Below are 23664 nucleotides of genomic sequence, written 5' to 3'. Positions count from 1 at the left end.
CATTGATGAAATCCCCTCTCAGTCTTCTCCAGGCTGAACAGACCCAGGTCTCTCAGCCTTTCCTCATAGGGAAGATGCTCCAGGCCCCGTATTATCATCGTAGCCCTCTGCTGGACACCTGCTACAAAAACAGATGCCTGTTTTTGTAGCAGGGATCCAGAACTGGACACAGAACTCCAGGATTTGTGTGCGTTGATCCCCACTCAGACACTCCCGAACCACTCCCTCGTCAACCAGCAGGGAGGTCTCCATTTCCCAGACTCTTTCTCCTCCCTCCAGGAGTCCCAAGGGGGGAGTCCCTTAAGCAAAGACCGAAGCAAAGAAGGCATTCGGTATCTCTGCCTTCTCAGCGTCCCCCGTTACCAGGACACCCCCCTCATTCATCAGGGGACTCACATTATCTCTAGTCTTCCTTTTACTGTTTACATACTTTAAAAAAAACAAAAACAAAAACAAACAAACAACACTTCTTATCATCCTTTATTTCCTTTTCCAGCTTCATCTCTAGGTGGGCTTTAGCCTTCCTTGTTGCATCGCTGCAGGCCCTGACAACACTCCTATACTCCTCCCAAGAGGACAGGCCCTTTTTCCACATTTCATAGACCTTCCTCTTCCTTCTGATCTTATCGATGAGCTCCTTGCTCATCCACGCAAGTTTCCTGCCCCCCTTCCCCAATTTCCTACTCTTAGGGATGCAGTGATCCTGAGTTTCCTACTCTTAGGGATGCAGTGATCCTGAGCTTGGAAGGAGTGCTGTTTAAATGTTGCCCAGCTCTCACAAGCACCCTTGCCTTCTAGCAATCTAGGCCATGAGATACCCCCAAGTAGGTCCCGGAAGAGGTTGAAGTCATCTCTTCAAAAGTCCAGGGTAGCAATCCTACATTTTGCCTTACTTCTTCCACCAAATTCCATCTTGAACTCCAAGATATCTACCAAATTACACCTTAGAGAAAGTTTTGCAAAAATCAACAACTTGTAAAAGAAGGAAAGGGGGGAATTGTGGAAACAAAAATGTTGTTTTTGCATGAGAATTGGTAACATAAGCACAGGAAGTACCAGGTATACTATGTATGCTGTTTCGTGGGAATGCACAGTATAAAGATAAGCTGCTTCCTGGATTTGCATAACGGGGGGGGGGGAGAAAACAAGTACTAGATTGATATTGATATTCAACAGGAAAGCATTGATTAGGATGTATGTGGCCAGGTGTAAGAAAGAGTGTTTTTGTGTTTTTTGCAAAGAGATGTTAGGTTGTTTAGGAGGAACGAATGTGGTGTTGAGATATTCTTGCAATGATAAGAAAGCTTACCAGACAACCTTGTAAAATGCAAACAATAACCAGACTCCTTAGTGCAATTAGGCGAAAATCACGGTGTCAAGTCAAGTCAGATAAGGGAAGAAACATTACCACCTCACAGAGTAAAAAAAAAGTCATGAGAAACTTGAAAAATAACAGGCTGGCAACTGAAAGCCATGTATTGTCTGTGAAGCATCGGATAGGTTGTGAACCTGGACTACCCAGTCAATGGGGAAACAGGGAAGGGTCCCAGTTGTCAAGAGATAAAGTATATAAACTGTGCTTTAAACTAGTAGGCGCGCTCCTGCTTGCGGGATGCCCACCATTGCAGTTGTGAATAAAAATGCTACTTCACCGAGATCCTCGCCTGAGACTGTTATTGGCTACAGAGTGTTTCTCACATCTACATAGCACCTCAGCACAAAAAAGATAAATTAATTGCCTTGACTAGGGCCTTGGAATTAGCAGAAGGGAAGACACTCAATGTCTATACAGACTCTAAATATGCCTTTGGAGTTTTGCACACCCATGGAGCCATCTGGAAAGAGCGAGGATTACTGACAACAGCTGGAGGACCAATCAAGCATGGTCCAGAATTTTTTTACAGTTGTTGCAGGCAGTGCAAGGCTCAAAACTGTAGCAGTAATGCACTGTAAGGCCCACCACAATGGTGATCACAACATAATAGAGAACAGGAAAGCTGACTTAGCAGCCAAAGAAGCAGCTAGAAGAGTACCAGAAGACCTACAAGGCATGTTAGTCTCCCGTACAAAGGCTTCACTCAATCCACCAGAATATTCCACTAAAGAGATCCAACTAGCAGAAAACCAGAAAGTAAATGAATTAGTGACAGAAGGTAGTCAAATGCATGTTAGAGGGGAAGGCTGGGTAAGGCAATATTTGCTGTCTTTGACATGTTGTCCTCTCTACATAGAGATGTACAGGAGCAATTACCAATTCCACTGGATGTTCCGGTACATCTATTCTGACCTGGACATCAGGTGCTGATCTGAATGTGGAAAGACTAAACATTGCATCTCTGGTGCTACCTTACTCAATAATTAGTCAGCCTTATGTGTAAAACCATACAGAATTGTATCCCAGGAAAGGGTAAGGGGGCAAGATAACCCTGGAGTGTGTCCAGAGAAGGGCTACAAAGCTGGTGAAGGATCTGGAACACAAGTCCTATGAGAAGCATCTGAGGGACCTGGGGTTGTTGAGTCTGGAGAAGAGGAGGCTCAGGGGAGAACTTATTGCTCTCTACAACTACCTGAAAGAAAGTTGTGGGGAGCTGAGGGTCAGCTTCTTCTTGCAGATAAGCAGTGATAGGAATAGAGGGAATGGCCTCACGTTGTGCCAGGGGAGGTTTAGGTGGATATTAGGAGAAATTAGGAGAAATAAGACATTTTTTTCTCAGAAAGTGTATTCAGGCATTGCAAGGGGTTACCTAGGGGTGTGGTGGAGTCACCATCTCTGGGGGTGTTTAAGGAAAAGTTGAATGTGGTTCTTAGGGACACGGTTTAGTGGGTGATACTGGTGGTAGGGGGGTGGATGGACCAGATAATCTTGGAGGTCTTTTCCAAACTTAATGATTCTATGAATCTATTATCCTATGAACTCAGGCCTGGAGGATGTGTCTGAAAAGAATAGGTGTGGTACTCATGGTATGCATAGGCCCTTAGATACAAAAATGACTAAGCTTAGTATGCATGCCTAAATTGAAACAATAAGGTAAGAAAGAGATGGCCTGAGCACATGCAAGAACTGGGTTCAACCAGTGAACACAGTGAGGAAGACTAGTGTCAGGAACATTTTCATATTTGAATGAGTTACTGGAATAATATGAATATGTTAACTGTTTATTGGAAATATAATTAATAAGTATGTTTTGATTGTATATAACCCCTGTAGCTTGAACAATTCGGCATGCACACTAGGTGGAGTGATCCCCTGTGCATCCAGTGCCGCAATTAAAGAATGCCTGCTTTCTAAAACTCCAAACTGAGTCTTAAGAGTTTCTTTTATGGTAACAATATAACTTGAAAGGCCAATGGTAAACATTTCTGCAACACTAGAAATCATAAGAAATGACACTACTGATGCTCTTGGTCGAATACAAACAGAAATAGAACAAGTATTCCAAATTGCCTTAGAAAACTGTCTTGCCTTAGATGGGCTATTCACAGCCCAGGGAAATGTTTGTGCTGTGAAAAACTGCAGCTGCTGAGTCATAGAATCATAGAATCATAGAATACCCTGAGTTGAAAGGGACCCATACGGATCATCAAGTCCAATTCCTAAAGTCTATTAAATCTATGTCTCCTAATAAGATGTAAATCCTATGTAAATGAGAAATCTCCTATGTAAATGAGAAAAAGCAAATTCAAACAAGTATTAAACAAATCTGGCAAGCATCCCATTTGTTTCACCAAGTGTCTCAGGATGCAACCATTAGTAGTGGACCAGATTTTTCCTGGTTTTGGTCATGGTTGCCAGACTTTGGATGATTAAAACAACAGTTTTTAATTATCATAGTAGCTGTAGCTATGATAGCGATATCTAGCTGTGTTCTGCAATGCATGCCTAGTTGTCTAAATTCATGTAATGCGTTATTCAGCAAACCTCACAGAGTATATTATCCATATCTTGTCTTCCTAACAGTAGAGTGCTTCCTCAAATTGGCAGAAATAGACAAGAACTATGAAGTGAGAACTATGAAGCCCAAAGGTGAGGTTCATAGTCAAGGGGGGAAACTGTAGTCTTAAACAGGAAAACAAGAAAACCTTGAAGAAAACAGGGAGACTAGTAGCCTTGAGCTAGCAGAAGCAAGGGAGATAAGGGATGAAAGATAAAAAACAAAGAAACACAACTGTAGGAAGATTCCAGACTGCCCTATGGTAGCCTCTTGCTTGTTAAGGGTCATTAACATATTAAAATCACAGAATCACAGAATTGTCTAGGTAGGAAGAGACCTCAAGATCATCGAGTTCAACCTCTGACCTAACACTAACAAGTCCTCCACTAAACCATATTGCTAAGTTCAACATCTAAATGTCTTTTAAAGACCTCCAGGGATGGTGACTCCACCACTTCCCTGGGCAGCCCGTTCCAATGCCTCACAACCCTCTAAAACATCCCTGGCGCAACTTTAGCCTGTTCCCCCTTGTCCTGTCACCAGGCACATGGGAGAATAGATCAACCCCCACCTCGCTACAGCCTCCTTTAAGGTACCTATAGAGAGCAATAAGGTTGCCCCTGAGCCTCCTTTTCTCCAGGCTGAACAAACCCAGCTCCCTCAGACACTCCTCGTAGGACTTGTTCTCCAGACCCCTCACCAGCTTCGTCGCCCTTCTCTGGACTCGCTCAAGCACCTCGATGTCCTTCTTGTAGCGAGGGGCCCAAAACTGAACACAGTACTCAAGGTGCGGCCTCACCAGAGCCGAGTACAGGGGGACAATCACTTCCCTAGCCCTGCTGGCCACACTGCTGCTTATACAGGCCAGGATGCTCTTGGCCTTCTTGGCCACCTGAGCACACTGCTGGCTCATATTCAGCCGACTATCCACCAATACTCCCAGGTCCTTCTCCACCAGGCAGCTTTCCAGCCACTCATCTCTCAGCCTGTAGCTCTGCTTGGGGTTATTGCGCCCCAGGTGCAGGACCCAGCATCTGGCCTTGTTGAACTTCATACAGTTGACCTCAGCCCATCGGTCCAGCCTATTCAAATCCTCCTGCAGAGCCTTCCTACTCTTGAAATCACACCCATCAAAATGCTAATGTATGGAAATGAGGGATTTGGTGTCCTCTCCGCGCATCCCTCCCCTTGTCTGTAATGCCCATGCTCAATAGAGATAAGTTAGTCAAGCTAAAACAGCCAATCTGCCAATCAAAAGTAGCCAGAGAGATAGTTTCACAAATTTGCTGTGCATAAATAATAGTGATTCAAGCCAGAGGTGTGCTTGCTTTGAAAAAGATTGCTAAGCACCTGACTCTGCAGAGTCATATAATTAAATACCTTCATGTGGATTCCGACTCTGTGCTTATTGGCAAGGCACAACAGGCACAAAACAATGGATAACAGCACCACTGACCGCTGCCCTCTGGGTCTGGCTGTTCTGCTGGTTTCCAGTCCACCTCACTGTCTGCTCATCCAGCCCATACTTCAACAGCTTCTCTATAAGGATCTTATGGAGGATAGCATCAAAGGCCTTCAAGGAGTCCAAGAAAACAATATCCACTGGTTCCCCCTCATCTATCAGGCTGGTGATTTCATTATAGAAGCTTATCAGGTTGGTCAGGCATGACTTCCCCTTGTTGAATCCATGCTGACTACTCCTGATTTTCTTGCCCTTCATTGTGCCTGAAAATGATTTCCAGGATGAGTTTGTTTGACCAATGAAAAGTTGTTTTGAAAAGAACTGCTGTGGAGAGAAGGGTATAAGAGGGGAGCCTGCCCTCAAGATAAAAAAAAAAAAAAAAAGGCAACGCTATGTGATGAAGTTATGTCATCAATAAAGAAGCAGAAAGGAATGAAAAGGAACAGGCTAGCAGAACGGAGACCAGGACGGGAACAGGCACATTGATTGCCTCATGAAGATAGGTTCGGCCAAACTCAGCAAACTGCTCAGAGAAGCTCATACAGAAAGTCACTGGAAATGGGCGCACCAGAGCTGGGAAGAAGCTCAAGCTGAGAGAAGAGGACCCACGCACACAACTGCCCCTCGCTGGTAAGCAGTTGCACATTATGGGGAATCATACGTCCTTAGAAACAAAGACTGTCCCGGTAACCTTACAGCTTATTCTCCTTATTAACAATTGGACAGTTTATGAGCCTGAAACATGGGACCAAACTGAGGTCAAGGTGTGGGACTCTGCAACTAAAAATGACAAGGTTGCAGTGGGATTGCTCGGCAACTGGCAAACAGTCTCTGAGGCCTTAAAGAGCCATGTGGGACCACAGTCAGAAACGTGTGGCTTGCCAGACAGTGAGGGAGCTGCAGGCTCGTTTACTGATCCGACTGCTACGCCATCGGCCCCTCTGCTGCTACAGCCATCGAAGGCTTTTGCTGTTCTGCCCCCTGCTGACCTGGACGTGCCTTTTGACCCAGGCCCTATTGGCCTTGAAAAGGAGATGGATATGCTTTTCTTCGATCCGGGAAGAATGGGATACATAAGGCCTGAAGACTGAGTTGCTTGACAACTTAAAGTGAGACATATTGTTCAAAAGGAATGGAAAATGGAGACTTGTTTGTAATCAAGAAAAGGAATGGAAAATGAAGACTGTTAAGTCATGGAACTTAAAGCATTGTTTGTCACCTTTTCTGATTGTACATATGTATAGGCATACTCGGGTTTAGTATGTAAAAGTAATGTTCTGTATAGTTCGAATGTTCGATGTTCGTGTGCGTGTGTTGGTAGAGCATAGACTCCCCGTGCACCCAGCGCTGTTTACTTGCCTTTTATAAATATTACTAAATTCAGATTGAGTTGAGACTTCATTTATAACATTAAAATAACATCAATTATTCTTTTAAGTTTCATGTTGAATTATTTTTAATTCTGCACCAATACCTTCCTTCAAGCATAGGTCAAAGCACATTTACTGAAGATATTGTTTTATTTCATTAAGGGTTACTCTTAAACTATTGAATCAAGCTACAAAAGTGTTTCCCCCTTTGAATCACAGTATTATCAAAATTTAGAAAAAAAAAATAACAAGCTTTTTCTTCTTTCTTTCAAAATCCTCTGCTGGAACAAATAATTCCAAAAACTATGTCTCACTTTTTGGCAAAAAAATATTTTACTCTACAAAACTGGTGTGAAACTCTGATTCAAGCATATGTTCTTTGTGGTACCACTGCAAACTGGCAGGACAGTTACAACTCTTCCCACAGCTGGAAAAATTATATTCTGCTATGGCTGCCACCAAACACAGAATCTGGAGATTGTTATTAGAGCTTAAATTTCACAATCAGTTAACTTCTAAATATTTAGCACTGCCCTTAACTTTTTCATTCGGGAAAAATTCTGCATTCTTTCAAGGGACATTACATGTTCTGTCCTAAGCAAGTTGCTCTTTTCAAATATTATATGGCTTTTTACTCACTAGGTCTAGGTGAATGAACTTAATTATATATTTTTTAAAATAAAATTCAATCAATCCTCCTGGAAAATAAACTTCTGTAGGGAAATTAAACATTTTTTTTAAACAAAAATGCTCAGAGAAATTCATGGAATGTTTATTTTAATACACACTCTTAGAAGATGTCAAGATACATAGCTTTGTATCACTATCAGACACAAGGTAAGGCATAAACATCACAGATGTAGTCCATATATATTTGTTGTTAGTATCAGTCCCCTAAACTTACAGAATAACGTAAAACACAAACAATAAATAATTGAAAATCCTTACCACTTTGTACCCCATATCTGTTTTGCATGCTTTTCTCCCTGAAAACATTAGGATTCCTTGCCAGGATAGCCTGCAGCAAGACCGGTATATCTCCTTCTGGATCATCACTGCCAAGGTTATCTTTCAATTCTCTGCAGTTGTGGAAGTAAACAAATAAAGAAACAAATGTATTTTCAAATTGTAAGAAACAATGATCAAGTTAAAAAGAAAAAAAAAAAAAAAGAAATAAAACAATTTACTGCTAAAATAAAGAGAAAAAAAAAAAGTATGCAAAGCACTGTTCCCTACCTCTATTTTTCCCCTCTCTTCTTTAAGGAATGGAAGGAAAATTTCCTACCAGTCCTCAAAATTATTCTCTGTTATTAAGCACATATATATCCACGGCTGTCAGATTCTGGCTATTACATAAGTTCCTTATACCCACTTTTGATCTTCTCCACAGAAGAACAACGCTTGTATAGCATCAAGAAAGCATTGTAGGATTAAAAATAAGATATCCATGAATGTATAATATTCAGGTGACATATTTTATTATAAAATGGGAAATTGGCATGTCATTGACATCACAGGATTCCCTCTGAACTATCAAAAATGTATTGAATTTTCTATAAATGCATGCATGCTTTCATCTATTGTTTGTTTTGAGGACTTTTCAAAAGCTACGTCCATTTGATCAAAGCAATTTATTGGAATATGTAGGAAAAAGTGCTGTCAACATAAGACAATTCAAAGGACATCATACAAAAATGAACAAAACAAAATATATATTAAACAAAAAGAGGATACTTGCTGATTCAATTCTTTAATATTAAAGTTCAATACCTAATCAGAATTGACATGGGTCTTACATGGGTCTCACCAAAAAGTTTATTTTCGTATAATGCTGGATATATAGTTTGTCTATAGGTATTATTAAACAAACTGGAACACAAATAGGTGTTGTACAATCAACATCGCGATGTTTGCACTTGTAACTTGAACAAACATTAGCTCTATTTAAAAAAAAAAAAACAGAAAAACCACAGTTATGCTTAAGTGTTACTTGACTGAAATAATTGGCTCTTATACACTGATAATCTGCTACAAGCCTAACAAACAACCTGCACATTCAGATTTTCAGATTCTCACAAACATCCCTCTCAATCCATTTCATTTTAATCTCAAGGAATAAGGACAGTGATGTGATATAGCTGAAGTTCAAAATACATACATGTGATCTGTTGACACCTGATTGAGACTGTGGACGAGCTGTGAAACTAAATTTTCATCCCTGCAAGCCAGAAGGCAGTTCACCTCTTCAGCTATCCGTCCATTGAAGAGTAGGCTTTTTGTTGTTGTAGCAGGTAAAGGTGATGGAAGAGGCAGCTGGTTCAAAACTGTTATCAGAAGACAGAAAGAAGTTCAGAATCATTTCTCAGAACACAATCATACAAAGATGGGCAGCCTTCTTACTCTCACATGATTAAGAAAAAACAAAAACAAAAACAAAAGACAACTACATTTGAAATATAGGGAAAATTTCTGGATTTTTTTTTTTAAACACATACAGAGGCTACACTGCTTTAAACAAAACAATGTATTCAAGTCCACTAATTATATTATTATTGTAAATATTTAAATGTGTTAAGGCAAGTTATATGGATAAAAAAACACTTTTAAACATTCCAAAACATAAAGTTATTTAAAATGTTAAGACAGTTTTCTCTTAGAATTGAAAGCACTGATAATGGGAAGGAAGGGAATGTAAAACCCCTATAGTTGCATGCAGTAGTCTAAGTGCATTGAGCATAATTTTCTACTCTGATCTTCAAGTTTCCACTTTGTATGGTCAGGGTAGATGGAAAAACAAAACAAAATAATTAATTCAAGCCACTAATTACATTCTCAGATTGTTCCTCTTGTACTGTATTCATTTCTATGCAAGTCATCTTCTCAATAAAAGGCTAGTGTTTTTGATTGGTATGATAATTACAATGTTAATTCACTCAGAATACCTATTCACAAATCAAAGAATCATAAAATGGCTTGGGTTGGAAGGGACCTCAAAGATCATCTAGTTCCAACCCCCCTGTCATAGGCAAGGATGCCACCCACTAGATCAGGTTGCCCAGAGCCTCATCTAACCTGGTCTTGAACACCTCCAGGAATGGGACATCCACAACCTCTCTGTGAAACCTGTTCCAGTGCCTCCTCACCTTAGGAGTGAAGAATTTCCTCTTAACCTCTATTCTAAATCTCCCTTCTTTTAGTTTAAAACCATTCCCCCTTGTCTTGTCATTATCTGATTGAGCAAAGAGCTGCTCTCCATCTTTTTTATAAATCCTTTATGTACTTTACACTTGGTAAAAACATTTAATTGCTTAATTAAAAACATCCATAACAATATTTCAATCAGATTATAAATGAGCATACTATACTTACAGAGGGCATTCTTAGGTCTACATGCATAAGAAGGAAGTATATAAAATAAGAAGTCTTGACCATATGATTGGCAGGGTTATATAGACAAGAGAAGTATAAGCCAGAAGAGGCCAAAAAGTTATCTATACAGATAAATCACTTTCATGGGTCCAAGAAAACAAGATGACTGACTTCCCAGGCTGATTACAGCTCCAAGATAAAGGTTTTAACTAAACCATTAGAAATAGCTTCAGGAAAGAAAAAAAAAAAAAGTAGAAAGCAACATAACAAAGATCAAAAGAAGAAGAGTACTTACGGTCTGTAAGACTAGCAATGCCTGCAAGAGTAGTGATGGGAACATGAGGCATATCCCCATTCATCCTGAAGTTCTGGGATGGTAGTGCCTTCACAGATATTTTAGTTCAGGTGCCAGCTATCATTACTTCCCATCTCCCAAGCACTATAAAGAACAAAAACAAATGACAACATTGTCTATTTAAAAGACTTTTAAATTCAGTAATATAAATGATAAATGAAATGCAGGACATTAGCTCAGCTGCATACTAAGTACATTTTGTCAAGAGTAGGTAGAACAATGTAGAATTTAAATATCAAATGGCATTAAGAAATCAAAAGGCAAACTTCTGGTCTAAGAAGCAGAGTCCTTCATCAAAAATGATGCAAGATAAGGCAAACAAGAAATTTTCTTGGGTTATACAGTACTAAACCAATAGTCAGTGTCTGGATATTAAAGGTACAAAGACAATTAAAACAAGTTAATGAATTTTATACCTTATTTTGAAAGAAAAAATAAAAACTAAAAAATTGGTAGCAGAACTTCTGTTGATTTATACTGCTGTGGAGAGCACTTAATCCATAACCAGTTTAAGTAATTAGCTATGTTCACCTGCCAAGTTTGGAGAAGGAAGTATTTTTCATACAAGAGGTGGCTAGCAAAAATAAAAGGAATAATATACAGATGTAAAAATCAAGGAAACAATGTGACAAATACAAAATCTTCATGTATTTTAAAATAAGTATCTATTTCAAAATTAATCTGAAGATCTCTATTTAATATTAAACACTCTCTGGTAAAACTACTGCTAGGAACTGTATCCCCCATTCCACAAAAAGAAAAGTTTTAGTCCCACTAAACTAGCTTGTTTATTTCCTGTAAAATGGTACATTTTATATTCAACTAATTAATAAGTATGCATTCATTCAGTTTTCACTAAATGTAAAGATATCTACTAAAGATATAGTTTAAAAAAAAAAGTTGTCACAATAATTTCAACTGCAGTTGCAAGAAAACAAAATTTACAAAGATCGCACATTACAATCCACTATTGTTATACTAATGAAATGACAAAAATTGAGCATGATATTGTCTAAAGACAAACAAAATAAAGGAAAGGAACTTGATTTTGTATACATCTGCCTACTATAGATAGGCACCTGTGCTAACAGTTTGTGAAAGAGTAAGAATTCTTCCGTAAGCATTTATGTTGCCTGCTGAAGATGCTGAAATCGTGATTTGCTTACACTTACTTTACAAATCAATATTTTTGAGAATTACATTCACAATACATATGAACCAAAAAAACACTGTCATTTCCTTACTAATTTTTATCTCATTCTTTCTTATATAGGACACCACTGCTAATAAATACATACTGTTCCAAGCAAGACAAGGAAACTGAATGTTATCAGTCTTCCTATTTAAAGTTTTCATGAACCACTGAAGTTAACTTTTCAGTTTCCTTATCTACACATAACTGAATTATTTGAAGAAAAAAATACCAATGCTGAGGTTAAATAGGACAGTGAGTGGACTTCTTTTGCTACACCTGCCATGGTCTCATTCTTACCTCTAAATTACATTTGTTTATTAAAAATATAGTACATTACAGGTGTAGAAACTTAGCTAAGAAAACTGCTGCAGACAGTTTTCTTAACCTGTGTGTTTCTTAACTGTGTGTTTTGTGGTGTTTTGTTTTGTTTTTCTCTTTTTTTTTTTTTTTTTTTTTAACCAGGAGAAAACAGACTTCATATACCCAGAGCAGTTTCAAATAATAGTCAAGGTTCTTTACCTGAAACAAACACAGACATATGTGGGAAAGTAATTTGCAGGTGGCTCTGTGCTGTTTCACACATCCCTGAATTAGAGATAATGAGGAAACAAGCAGTAGAAACAAAAACTTGAGCAAGGCTGAGATAAAGTAAATTGGCTACAGTGTTAAAGATGAGCTTTGGGCAGTGGCCCTTGAGCTGGCTGGCTCAAGGCGTGTGTCTGAGGGTCTCTAACAAATTGTATGACAGATTCGGGAGTGTGGACAGCGCATGGGTCTATGGGGAAAGTATATGTAGTAGTGACAAAGGGCACTAAAGGTCTCCTGTTCAAGAGCCATCAGGAGTCTGTCTTGCATCCCTTCAAATATACACAGGATTTTAGTAGTTTCTTAGTTGCCTAAATAAGCAATTCTTTAAAAAACAAACCAAAAAGAATCCTACAAACCCATAACTTAACTTTTCCCATGATGAGTCTGCAACAGTAAACACAAAAGAGCTACTAACACTTAAATTATATATACAATAGAAAGGCCATGTCTGATAATCCACTTATCCCAACTGAAACTGCATCAAAACTGACTAAAGCCATGTCAGTAGACAGCATCATTGGAAATCCTGTATGCAGCACTGAGGCAAGAAAAAAAAATCTTAGTATTTTCAATTCTTAATAGCCTGAGGAAGGTATAACCATCAGATGTAGTCAATATTAACACAAGTTCTTTTCCAGTATTACTGCTGCAATAATTAAATTATATAGATATTCAATGGGAAAAATTCCTCCAAAACCAGACACTCAAATCAGAAACCTTCTCCACAGACACATGATAACAAACCCAAAATGGCAAGGTACAGAACTGAGAATGTATCAAGCTAGGATGGTCAGGGGAAGAGCATTCTTTATACGAGGAGAGAAGAACAGGTTAGTTTGTTTAGCTAACAAAACCAAGGTCAAGACAGAATGTGATTCCTTTCTATATGGCAATCAAAGAAGGCTGAAAGGAAGGAATGCTAAAGGCCAATGCTAACACAAAAAATAAATGAATGCATGAATGCAAACAAGAAGGAAAATGAAACAGAATCTCACCATCACTTTCTGTAGTAGCCACTTTCTGAAACAGCCTTCTACTAAGAGTAGTAGTAGAATCCTAGAATCATCAAGGTTGGAAAAGACCTCCAAGATCATCTGGTCCAACCATCACCCTACTACCCCGATGTCACCCACTAAACCATGTCCCTAAGCACCACGTCCAACCACTACTTAAACACCCCCAGGGATGGTGACTCCACCACCCCCCTGGGAAATCCATTCCAATGCCTGACTACTCTTTCTGAGAAGAATTTTCTCCTAATTTTCAACCTAAACCTACCCAGCACAAGCTGAAGCTATTCCCTCTAGTCCTATCACTGGTTATCTGTGAGAAGAGGCTGAACACCAGCTCCCCACAACTTCCTTTGAGGTAGTTGGAGAGAGCAATAAGGTCTCTCCTGAGCCTCCTCTTCTCCAGACTAAACAACCCCAGTTCCCTCAGCCGCTCCTCATAGGACCTGTGTTCCAGGCCCTTCACCGGCTACATAGCCCTTCTCTGGACAGACATGTTCCAGGGCCGCGATGTCCTTATTATAGTGAGGGCCCAAAACTGAACACAGTGCTTGAGGTGTGGTCTCACCAGAGCAGAGTACAGGGGGACAATCACCTCCCTGGTCCTGCTAGCTACACTATTCCTGATACAAGCCAGGATGCTGTTGGCCTTCTTGGCCACCTGGGCACACTGCTGGCTCATGTTCAGGCAAGCATCAATCAGCACCCCCAGATCCTTTTCCTCTGCAAAGCTTTCCAGCTACTCTGCCCCAAGCCTGTAGTGCTGAATGGGGTTGTGGTGGCCAAAGTGCAGGACCCAGTACTGAGCCATGTTGAACCTCATCCCATTGGCCTCTGCCCATTGACCCAACCTGTCCAGGTCCCTTTACAGGTTCTTCCTACCCTCCGACAGATAGACACTTCCCCCCAACTTGGTGTCGTCTGGAAACGTACTGAGGGTGCACTCAATTCCCTCATCAAAATCATCAATAAAGATATTAAAAAGAATGGGCCCCAATGCCAACCCCTGAGGAAAACCATTTGTGACCGTTCGCCAGCTGGATTTCACTCCTTTCACCACCACTCTCTGGGCCTGGCTATCCAGCCAGTTTTTAACCCAGCTAAGGGTGTAGCTGTCCAAGCCATGGGATGCCAGCTTCTCCAGGAGAATACTGGGGGAAACCGTGTCAAAGGCCTTGTAGAAGTCTAGGTAGACTACATCAGCAGGCTTTCCCTCATCTACCAGATGGGTTACCTGGTAATAGAAAAAGATGCATGTTGAGCATCTAGTCCACCAACACCCCCAGGACCTTCTCCTCAGGGCTGCTCTCAATGCATTCTCCACCCAGCCTGTATTTGTGCTTGGGATTGCCCTGGCCCAGGTGCAGGGCATTGCACTTGGCCTTGCTGAACTTCATGAGGTTCACACAGGCACACCTCTCAAGCCTGTCCAGGTCCCTCTGGATGGCATCCCTTCCCACGGTGTGTCAACCGCACCACAGAGCTTGGTGTCATCTGCAAACTTCCTGAGGGTGCACTCAATCTCACTGGCCATGTCATTAACAAAGATGTTAATCAGCGACGGTCCCAGTACCGATCCCTGAGGAACACCACTTGTCACTGGTCTCCACCTGTGGACATTGAGCCATGGATCCCAACTCTTTGAGTGCAACCATCCAGCCAATTCCTTACCCACCAAGCGGTCCATACGTCAAATCCATGTCTCTCCAATTCAGAGACGAGGATATCGTTGGGGTCAAATGCTTTGCACAAATCCAGGTAGATGATGTCAGTTGCTCTTCCCCTATCCACCAATGCTGTAACCCCATCGTAGAAGGCCACCAGATTTGTCAGGCACAATCTGCCCTTAGTGAAGCCATATTGGCTGTCACCAATCACCTCCTTATTTTCCATCTGCCTTAGCATAGTTTCCAGGAGGATCTGCTCCATGATCTTGCCAGGCACAGAGGTGAGACGGACTGGCCTGTAGTTCCCTGGGGTCTTCCTTTTTTTCCCTTTTTAAAAATGGGGGTTATGTTTCTTCTCCTCCAGTTAGTGGGAACTTTGCCGGACTGCCACGACTTCTCAAATATGATGGATAGTGGCTTAGCAACTTCATCCACCAGTTCCCTCAAGACCTGCAGATGCACCTCATTAGGTCCCATGGACTTGTGCACCTTCAGGTTCCTTAGACGGTCTCAAACATGATCTTCTCCTACAGTGGGCAGTTCATCATTCTCCCAGTCCCTGTCTTTGCCTTCTGGGGCCCGGGCTACACGGCTGGAGCTCTTGTCAGTGAAGACCGAGGCAAAAAAGTCATTGAGTACCTCAGCCTTCCCCATATTCCAGGTGACCAGGTCTCCCATTCCCTTCCAGAGAGGGAACAGACCGATTCTGTAGTCTTCCTTTTATGACTGACATACCTATAGAAGCCTTACTTGTTGTCCTTGATGTCCCTGGCCAGATTTAATTCTGTCTTGGCTTTAGCTTTCCTAACCTGATCCCTGACTGCTTGGACAATTTCTGTGTATCACTCCCAGGCTACCTGTCCTTGCTTCCACCCTCTGTAGGCCTCCTTTTTCTGCTTGAGATTGGTCAGGAGCTCCTCGTTCATCCATCCAGGCATTTTTGCCTGACTTCTCTTTGTTGGGATGCATCGCTCCTAAGCTTGGAGAAGGTGATCCTTGAATATTAACCAGCTTACTTCAGCCCCTCTTCCCTCCAGGGCTTTGTCCCATGGTACTCTACCAAGCAGATCCCTGAAGAGGCAAAAATCTGCTCTCCCAAAGTCCAGGGTAGCAAGCTTGCTGTATTCCCTCCTTGCTGCTCTCAGGTCTGCACCATTTCATGATCACTGCAGCCAAGGCTGTCCTTGTGCTTCACATTCCCCACCAGCACCTCCTTGTTGGTGAGAATGAGGTTCAGCATAGCACCTCTCCTCATTGGTTCTTCTATCACTTGGAGAAGGAAGTTATCATCAATGCATTCCAGGAACCTCCTGGATTGCCTATGCCCTGCTGGGCTGTCCCTCCATCAGACATCAGGGTGGTTGAAGTCCCCCATGAGAACCAGGGCTTGCAAATGTGAGACTGATTCTATCTGTCTATAGAGGGCCTCATCTGCTTGGTCTTCCTGATCAGGCAGCCTGTAGCATACTCCCACTATAATGTCCCCTGTCCCTGCCCTCCCTGTAATCCTGACCCATAAGCTCTCTGTCAGCTCCTCACCTATCCCCAGGCAGAGCTCCATGCACTCCAGCTGCTCATTGACATAGAAGGCGATGCCCCCTCCTCACCATCCCTGCCTGTCCTTCCTAAAGAGCCTGTATCCTTCCATCCTAACACTCCAATCATGGGAGCCATCCCACCACATCTCCATAATGCCAATGAGGTTATAGCAGACGTTCATTCATCTCTAACTCCACGTGTTTATTCCCCATGCTATGTGTTTTAGCATAGAGACATTTGATTTGGGCCCCCAATGAAGCTGACTTACTGGCTGGACTTCCTTTGTGCTGCACTTTGGGTGCTCTCCTGCTGACCTGTGTGCAACCCTTTTCTCCAGGCTCTGGGCATCTATCACTGACATCAAACTGGGAGGAGCAAGATGGACTGAGACTCCCCTCAATGATCTTTGCAGTCTTCCCTGAGTTACAGGTGATATACACCCTCCTTTTAGAAAGGTACCTTAATCTGGGGAACAGGGACGTAGTCACGGCACCAAGCCTGTCGGAGTTTAAGAAGCGTTTGGAGTATGCTCTCAGTCATATGGTCTGAATTTTTGGGTAGACCTGTGTGGAGCCAGGAGTTGGGCTCGATGATCCTTGTGGGTCCCTTCCAACTCGGGATATTCTATGATTCTATGATCTTTTTAGTGTGAGACATTAACATTGTGTCACAAGAGTAAGAGAGAAAATTTGGAGAAGATTCTCAGTCCTCTGTAGCTTTGCTATTGTAGAAGTAATAGAATCAATTTGCTTTTTTTCCAAACTGGAAATTACTTTAGCACAAAGAAGATCTCCAGAAGCTACAAATCTTTATGGGAAAACTCTGGCAATACAGAAGCATTAAAAATGAAGCATGATACCCTTCTAGTTTTATTCACGTGTAATTTAAAGAGACCAGAAGCAGGTGAAATGGATCAGGCCTCAACTACTTTAAACCATCATCAAGACTGACACATATACTCAAGTAACAATACGGAGTAGCTATTTCTCAGTTTGTCTTTTTACATCAGATGCTGAGGTACCTATACAGATAGGGACACTATGCTTTGCTAGCCATTTATCCATAGTTTCAAATTACCAAGTTCTTGTCCTGTTTCCTAGTAGCATAATGTCGAACCTACCACCAACTTCTGTGATAAAACAAAACTGAGAGGAAAGCAGCTACGAAGAAGCAACAAGGAAAAAGATCGGTTCCTGTGGCAACATAGAGAGATACTGCTGTTTAATCTCCTAAAAAAATAAAAATAAAAAATTAAGCTGGTGGAACATGATCCAGGGATGCATCTCAATTCATAATTCTTTCTTCCTCTTTAACAGTTGCCATGGGAGATCATAAATTAGGGCTTGGAGAACCACTAGCAACCTTCCCAGAACACATTTAACATGACTGCCTGAATGCTTTGGTATGCATAGAATCATAGAACGGCTTGGATTGGATGGGACCTCAAAGATCATCTAGTTCCAATCTCCCCTGCCATAGGCAGGGACGACACCCACTAGATCAGGTTGCCCAGGGCCTCATCTAACCTGATCTTGACCACCTCCAGGAATGGGGCATCTACAACCTCTCTGGGCAACCCGTTCCACTGCCTCACTACCCTCTGAGTAAAAAATTTTCTCCTAACCTCTAATCTAAATCTCCCCTCTTTTAGTTTAAAACTATTCCCCTTCATCCTGTCAATACCTGATAGAGTAGAGTTGCACTCCATCTTTTTTTATAAGTTCCCTTCAAGTACTGAAAATCCTCAATGAGGTCCCCCTGGAGCCTTCTCATCTGTAGGCTGAACATCCCCAGCTCTCTCATCCCCTCTTCGTAGGAGAGGTGCTCCAGCCCCTTGATCCTATTTGTGGCCCTCCTCTGGACCTGTTCTAACAGCTCCACATCCTTCTTGTGCCAGGGATCCCAGACCTGGATGCAGGACTCCAAGTAGGGCCTCACAAGGGCAGAGTATAGGGGGACAGTCACCTCCCTTGACCTGCTGGCCACTCCTCTGTTGATGCAGCCAGGATACAGTTGGCCTTCTGGGCTGCAAGCGTGCACTGCTGTCTCATGTTGAGTTTTTCATCCATCAGAAGCTCCAAGTCCTTCTCTGCAGGGCTGCTCTCAATGAGCTCTTCTCCAAGTCCATACTCATTAGCCGCACATGATATTTATAATTGCAACACAAGTTTATGCTGGCAGTGTGCAGCTAGTGTGGCAAGGCACAGGACCTCTGCACCAACTCTTGGCAGTCTGCAAGATCACCCACCTACCATGGCGTCCACTAGGCAGAAAGCTCACTCCAAAAAGACCGTGGCAACCCAGACGGAGAGTCCATAAATGACTGGCTACGTGACTGGTGCTACAGGCAGGGCTTTGGGTTCTTTGATAATGTCTGGTTTTATAAGACACCAGGCCTGACAGTAATAACGCAGGAAAGGTTTATCTCAGAGGGGCAAAAGGGTTCTTGGACAGGAATTAGCAGGGCTCATTTTGAAACGTTTAAACTAGATCCGAAGGGGGAGGGGGTTGTAGCTGGGCTTGCACTGTTGGTGCAGCGCTCTAGCAGTGATGAAGACAGGGAGACCTCCCACCCCCCTAGGGTGAAATCAGCATGCTCAGCTCACTCCCTGAAGTGTCTGTACACCAGTGCACACAGCATGGGGAATAAACAGAAGGAGTTAGAAATCCATGTTTGATCCAGAGGTTTTGATCTGGTGGCAATTACAGAGACATGGTGGGACAGTTCACGACTGGAATGTGGTCATGGATGGGTATGTCCTGCTCAGGAAAGACAGGCCAGCAAGGCGAGATGGCAGAGTTGCTTTTTACACAAGAGAGCATCTGCACTGTATTGAGTACTGTCCAGGGGCAGATGAGGAACGAGTTGAGAGTCTGTGGGTGAGAATTAAGGCTGGCATGGGGGATACTGTTGTGGGTGTCTATTACAGGCCACCAGATCAGGATGAGGAAGTTGCCAAGGCCTTCTACAGGCAGCTGATAGCAGCCTCACGATCACAGGCCCTGGTTATTGTGGGGGATTTTAACTACCCTGACATTTGCTGCAAGGCCTACTCAGCCAGCCAGCCGCAGTCCAGGAGGTTCCTTCAGTGTATTGATGATAACTTCCTGATGCAAATGGTGGATGAGCCAACTAGGAGAGGATTGCTGCTGGATCTTGTCCTCACTAACAAGGAAGGTCTGGTTGAAGTGGTAAAGGTTGAGGGCAGCCTTGGTTGCAGTGACCATGAGACGGGTGGAGTTCAGGATCTCATGTGTCAGGAACAGAATACTGAGCAGAATTGCAACCCTGGACTTCATTAGGGCCAACTTTGGCCTTTTCAAGCATTTGCTAGGGGAAACCCCATGGGACAAGGTACTTGAAGGAAAAGGGGCCCAAGATAGCTGGTTAGCGTTCAAGGACTGCTTGAAAGAGAGCCAGGAGACCTGCATGGATAAACAGGGAACTGCTGGGCAAACTCAAGTGGAAGAGGAGAGTTTATGGATCATGGAACAAGGGGCTGGCCACTTGGGAGGAATATAAGACTGTTGTCAGAGGATGTAGGGAGGCAACTAGGAAAGCTAAGGCCTCCTTAGAATTAAACCTTGTGAGAGGGGTCAGGGACAACAGAAAGGGCTTCTTCAAATACGTTGCAGATAAAACTAACACTAGAGGTAATATAGGCCCACTAATGAATGAGGTGGGTGCCCTGGTGACAGAAGATAGAGAGAAGGTGGAGTTATGCCTTCTTTGTCTCTGTCTATAATGCCGGAGGCTCTCCTGAGGAGCCTTGTACCTCTGAGGCCCCAGAGGAAGTCAGAATAAAGGAGGGGTTTGCCTTGGTTGATGAGGGCTGGGTTAAGGACCGATTAAGCAAGCTGGACATCAATAAGTCCATGGGTCCTGATGGGATGCATCGACGGGTGCTGAGGGAGCTGGCACGAGTCATTACTAGGCCACCCTCCATCATCTTCGCTAAGTCACGGGCATCAGGAGAGGTGCCTGAGGACTGGAGGAAAGCAAATGTCACTCCAGTCTTCAAAAAGGGCAAGAAGGAGGACCCAGGTAACAATAGACCGTTCAGCCTCACCTCCATCCCTGGTAAGGTGATGGAACAACTTATCCTTGACGTTATCCTGTGCTCTTGTGGCCAAGAAGGCCAATGGCATCCTGGGGTGTATTAGAAGGGGTGTGGTTAATAGGTTGAGAGAGGTTCTCCTCCCCTTGTACTCTGCCCTGGTGAGACCATATCTAGAATATTGTGTCCAGTTCTGGGCCCCTCAGTTCAAGAAGGACAGGGAACTGCTTGAGAAAGTCCAGTGCAGAGCCACGAGGATGATTAAGGGAGTGGAGCACCTCCCTTACAAGGAAAGACGGAGGGAGATGGGTCTCTTCAGCTTGGAGAAGAGGAGACTGAGAGGTGACCTTATTAACATTTATAAATATGTAAAGGGCGAGTGTCAAGAAGATGGAGCCAGGCTCTTCTCAGTGACATCCAATGATAGGACAAGGGGCAATGGGTGCAAGCTGGAACATAGGAGGTTCTGCTTAAATATGAGACAAAACTTTTTCACGCTGAGGGTGACAGAACACTGGAACAGGCTGCCCAGGGGGGTTGTAGAGTCTCCTTCTCTGGAGACATTCAAAACCTGCCTGGACATGTTCCTGTGTGACATGATTTAGGTGTTCCTGCTCCGGCAGGGGGATTGGACTAGATGATCTTTCAAGGTCCCTTCCAATCCCTAACATTCTGTGATTCTGTGATCTGGATTATTATCCAATTATATATATAAGCCTTTTACGCAAGTGATTATAAAAATTCCTTCAAGTTACCTGAAGTTAGTTAACGTTACAGTAATAAACCACTGATGAGTATGCTAGTAAGCTACACAAGTGTTGAATTTATTAAACTATGTTCAGAATTCAGAAAGTTATTGCAAATAGAAGACAAGTGAAAGCCTACTACTACATCTTAGCAATCAGCACTCCAGATCACAACCCCCCCCCCAAAAAAAAAAATCTTTATCTTATAAAGATTAATAACATGCTTAACAAGAATCATGACAAAACCCAAATTAATAAGAATAATACCAAGCAACTATGACAATCACTGAAGTTACTGTTAGTCTTAATTGGATAAATCTAATCTATAAAATGATTATATATTATTTACAGAAAAATAAAAGTGGTTGTTAGGCTTCTGTGTGCCAATTTATAATCATTGAGTTCAGTGACTAAGTATTTTACTATATTTGAATACCCTAAGATTTAGGGACTAACCTAAATTCCAACTGAGAATTCTAAATTACTTCAGGAAGAAAATATATTGATTATGCATCGGTTTCAAGTAATTGTACCTGCATAAACCCACTGAAGGGGAAGCATTTGCAGAAGTAAACCTAAAGGAGACATGCAAACCCACTAATGAGCCTGTACACAACTTGATTTACAAAATATATATTCATCACAATCACGTGCATGAAACTAAGCTGAATTCTATTGAGATGAATGTCATTTTAGTAAAAAAGTTTTAATGTATATAATTTTTAAAGTACATCCAACTGTTTTTCATTATAAAACACCATAAGCATGTAAGTTTGATGATCATAAAACAGATGATGTTTTTCTGTTCTTGCTTAAAAGAGTTATCTGCATATATCTAAAACGAGCTTTATAATAACTTCTAACTGGATTTCAAAATAAATACATCATAGAATTAGTTATTTCATCCATTTTTACTGTCCTCAAAAAATTTTGACCTGATTTCAGCTGGGATAGAGTTAATTTTCTTCCTAGTAGCTGGTAATGGTGCTATGTTTTGGATTTAGGATGAGAATAATGCTGATAACACACTGATGTTGTAGTTGTTGCAGAGCTATGCTTATCCTAAGTCAAGGATTTTTCAGCTTCTCATGCTGACCTGCCAGTGAAGAGGCTGGGGGTACACAAGGAGCTGGGAGGGGACAGAACCAGGACAGCTGACCCAAACTGGCCAAAGGGATATTCCATACCATATGACATCATGCTGAATAATTAATATGGGGAGGCTGGCCAGGGTCAAGGGACTGCTGCTTGGGGGCTGACTAGCCCCTCATCAGTCAGTGAGTAGTGAGCAATTGCACTGTGCATCACTTGCTTTGTATATTCTTTTATTATTACTATTATTATTTTCCCTTCCTTTTCTGTCCTATTAAACTGTCTTTATCTCAAGCCATGAGCTTTTAGTCCGTCTGTCCATCCCCTTCCCCCCCCATTCTCTCCCTCATCCCGCTGCAGGGAGTGGTGGTGGTGGTGAATGGCTATGTGGTACTTAGCTGCCTGCCAGGTTAAACCACAATATACTTGTTCAAATTCACATCTGTATCAGTAATTAGGTGTAGGTAGGAGACCTTCAACAGTTTTGACTGAGACAAACATTGCTCTCCTTTTATAATAGCAACCCTAGAGTACACAGTGCGTTCCTACAACTCTCCATCTAAGCCATTAGTCACCTAAATTATCACCAATAAAGTTCACCTGTTCACCTACAGCTTTGCTTCAGTGTATTCCAGAACCACCCTATATTTTGCAGGGCTAAACAGCTCAACACCTTTTGCACCTAAGCCTGGGCAAGAACCTCAGAGTAAGAAAAGTCCAGTTACACACACACACACTTCCAACATGCCTAACATAGAACTGAGTACTTCACACCACATACTAGCCATCACCTTGTAGTGTGTTTACATGGCAAGGTTCTGGTAGCAGGGGGCCATAGGGGTGACTTCTGTGAGGAGGACCTAGAAGCTGCCTCATGTTTGGTAAGGGCCTCACTGCTGACCAGAGCTGAGCCAATAAGTGATGTTGTTTTGCGCCTCTACAAGAGAATATTTAAGACAAGAAAAAAAAAAAGCTGCGCCACACAGCAGCTGGGAGAGTGAGAGGAGCGAGGAACAGCCTTGCAGGCGCCAAGGTCAGTGAAGAAGGAGGGGGAGAGGTGCTCCAGGCGCCAGAGCAGAAGTCCCCTGCGGCCTGTGGTAAGGACCATGGTGACGTGAAGCAGGATGTCCCCCTGCAGCCCATGGAGTACCACGGTGGAGCAGGGTTCCACGCTGCAGCCCGTGGAGGAGACCATGGTGGAGCAGGTGGCCCTGCACCGACGGAGGCTGCCGCCTGTGGAAGACCCCTGCCGGAGCAGATTCCGGGCCGGACCTGTAGCTC

At 42.6% G+C, this 23664-nt stretch overlaps 1 protein-coding gene across 8 annotated transcripts in view; it reads right to left on the bottom strand.

Moving 5' to 3' along the window:
• The window catches only part of LOC101793805 (nipped-B-like protein), a 200874-nt gene that overhangs the window by 110514 nt on the left and 66696 nt on the right, over positions 1-23664 (bottom strand). For all 8 annotated transcript variants that reach the window (XM_038169444.2, XM_038169445.2, XM_038169446.2 and 5 more), the window contains 3 exons: positions 10429-10572; positions 8923-9088; positions 7713-7843 (listed from right to left, as the gene is read on the bottom strand). In XM_038169444.2, the coding sequence (XP_038025372.1) occupies positions 7713-7843; positions 8923-9088; positions 10429-10492 (361 nt within the window). In that variant the 5' untranslated portion in view covers positions 10493-10572. The remainder of the gene's footprint in view (positions 1-7712; positions 7844-8922; positions 9089-10428; positions 10573-23664) is intronic.

This window comes from Anas platyrhynchos, chromosome W (assembly GCF_047663525.1).
Source record: "Anas platyrhynchos isolate ZD024472 breed Pekin duck chromosome W, IASCAAS_PekinDuck_T2T, whole genome shotgun sequence".
Taxonomy (NCBI): domain Eukaryota; kingdom Metazoa; phylum Chordata; class Aves; order Anseriformes; family Anatidae; genus Anas; species Anas platyrhynchos.
This window is presented reverse-complemented; position numbering and strand designations above follow the sequence as displayed.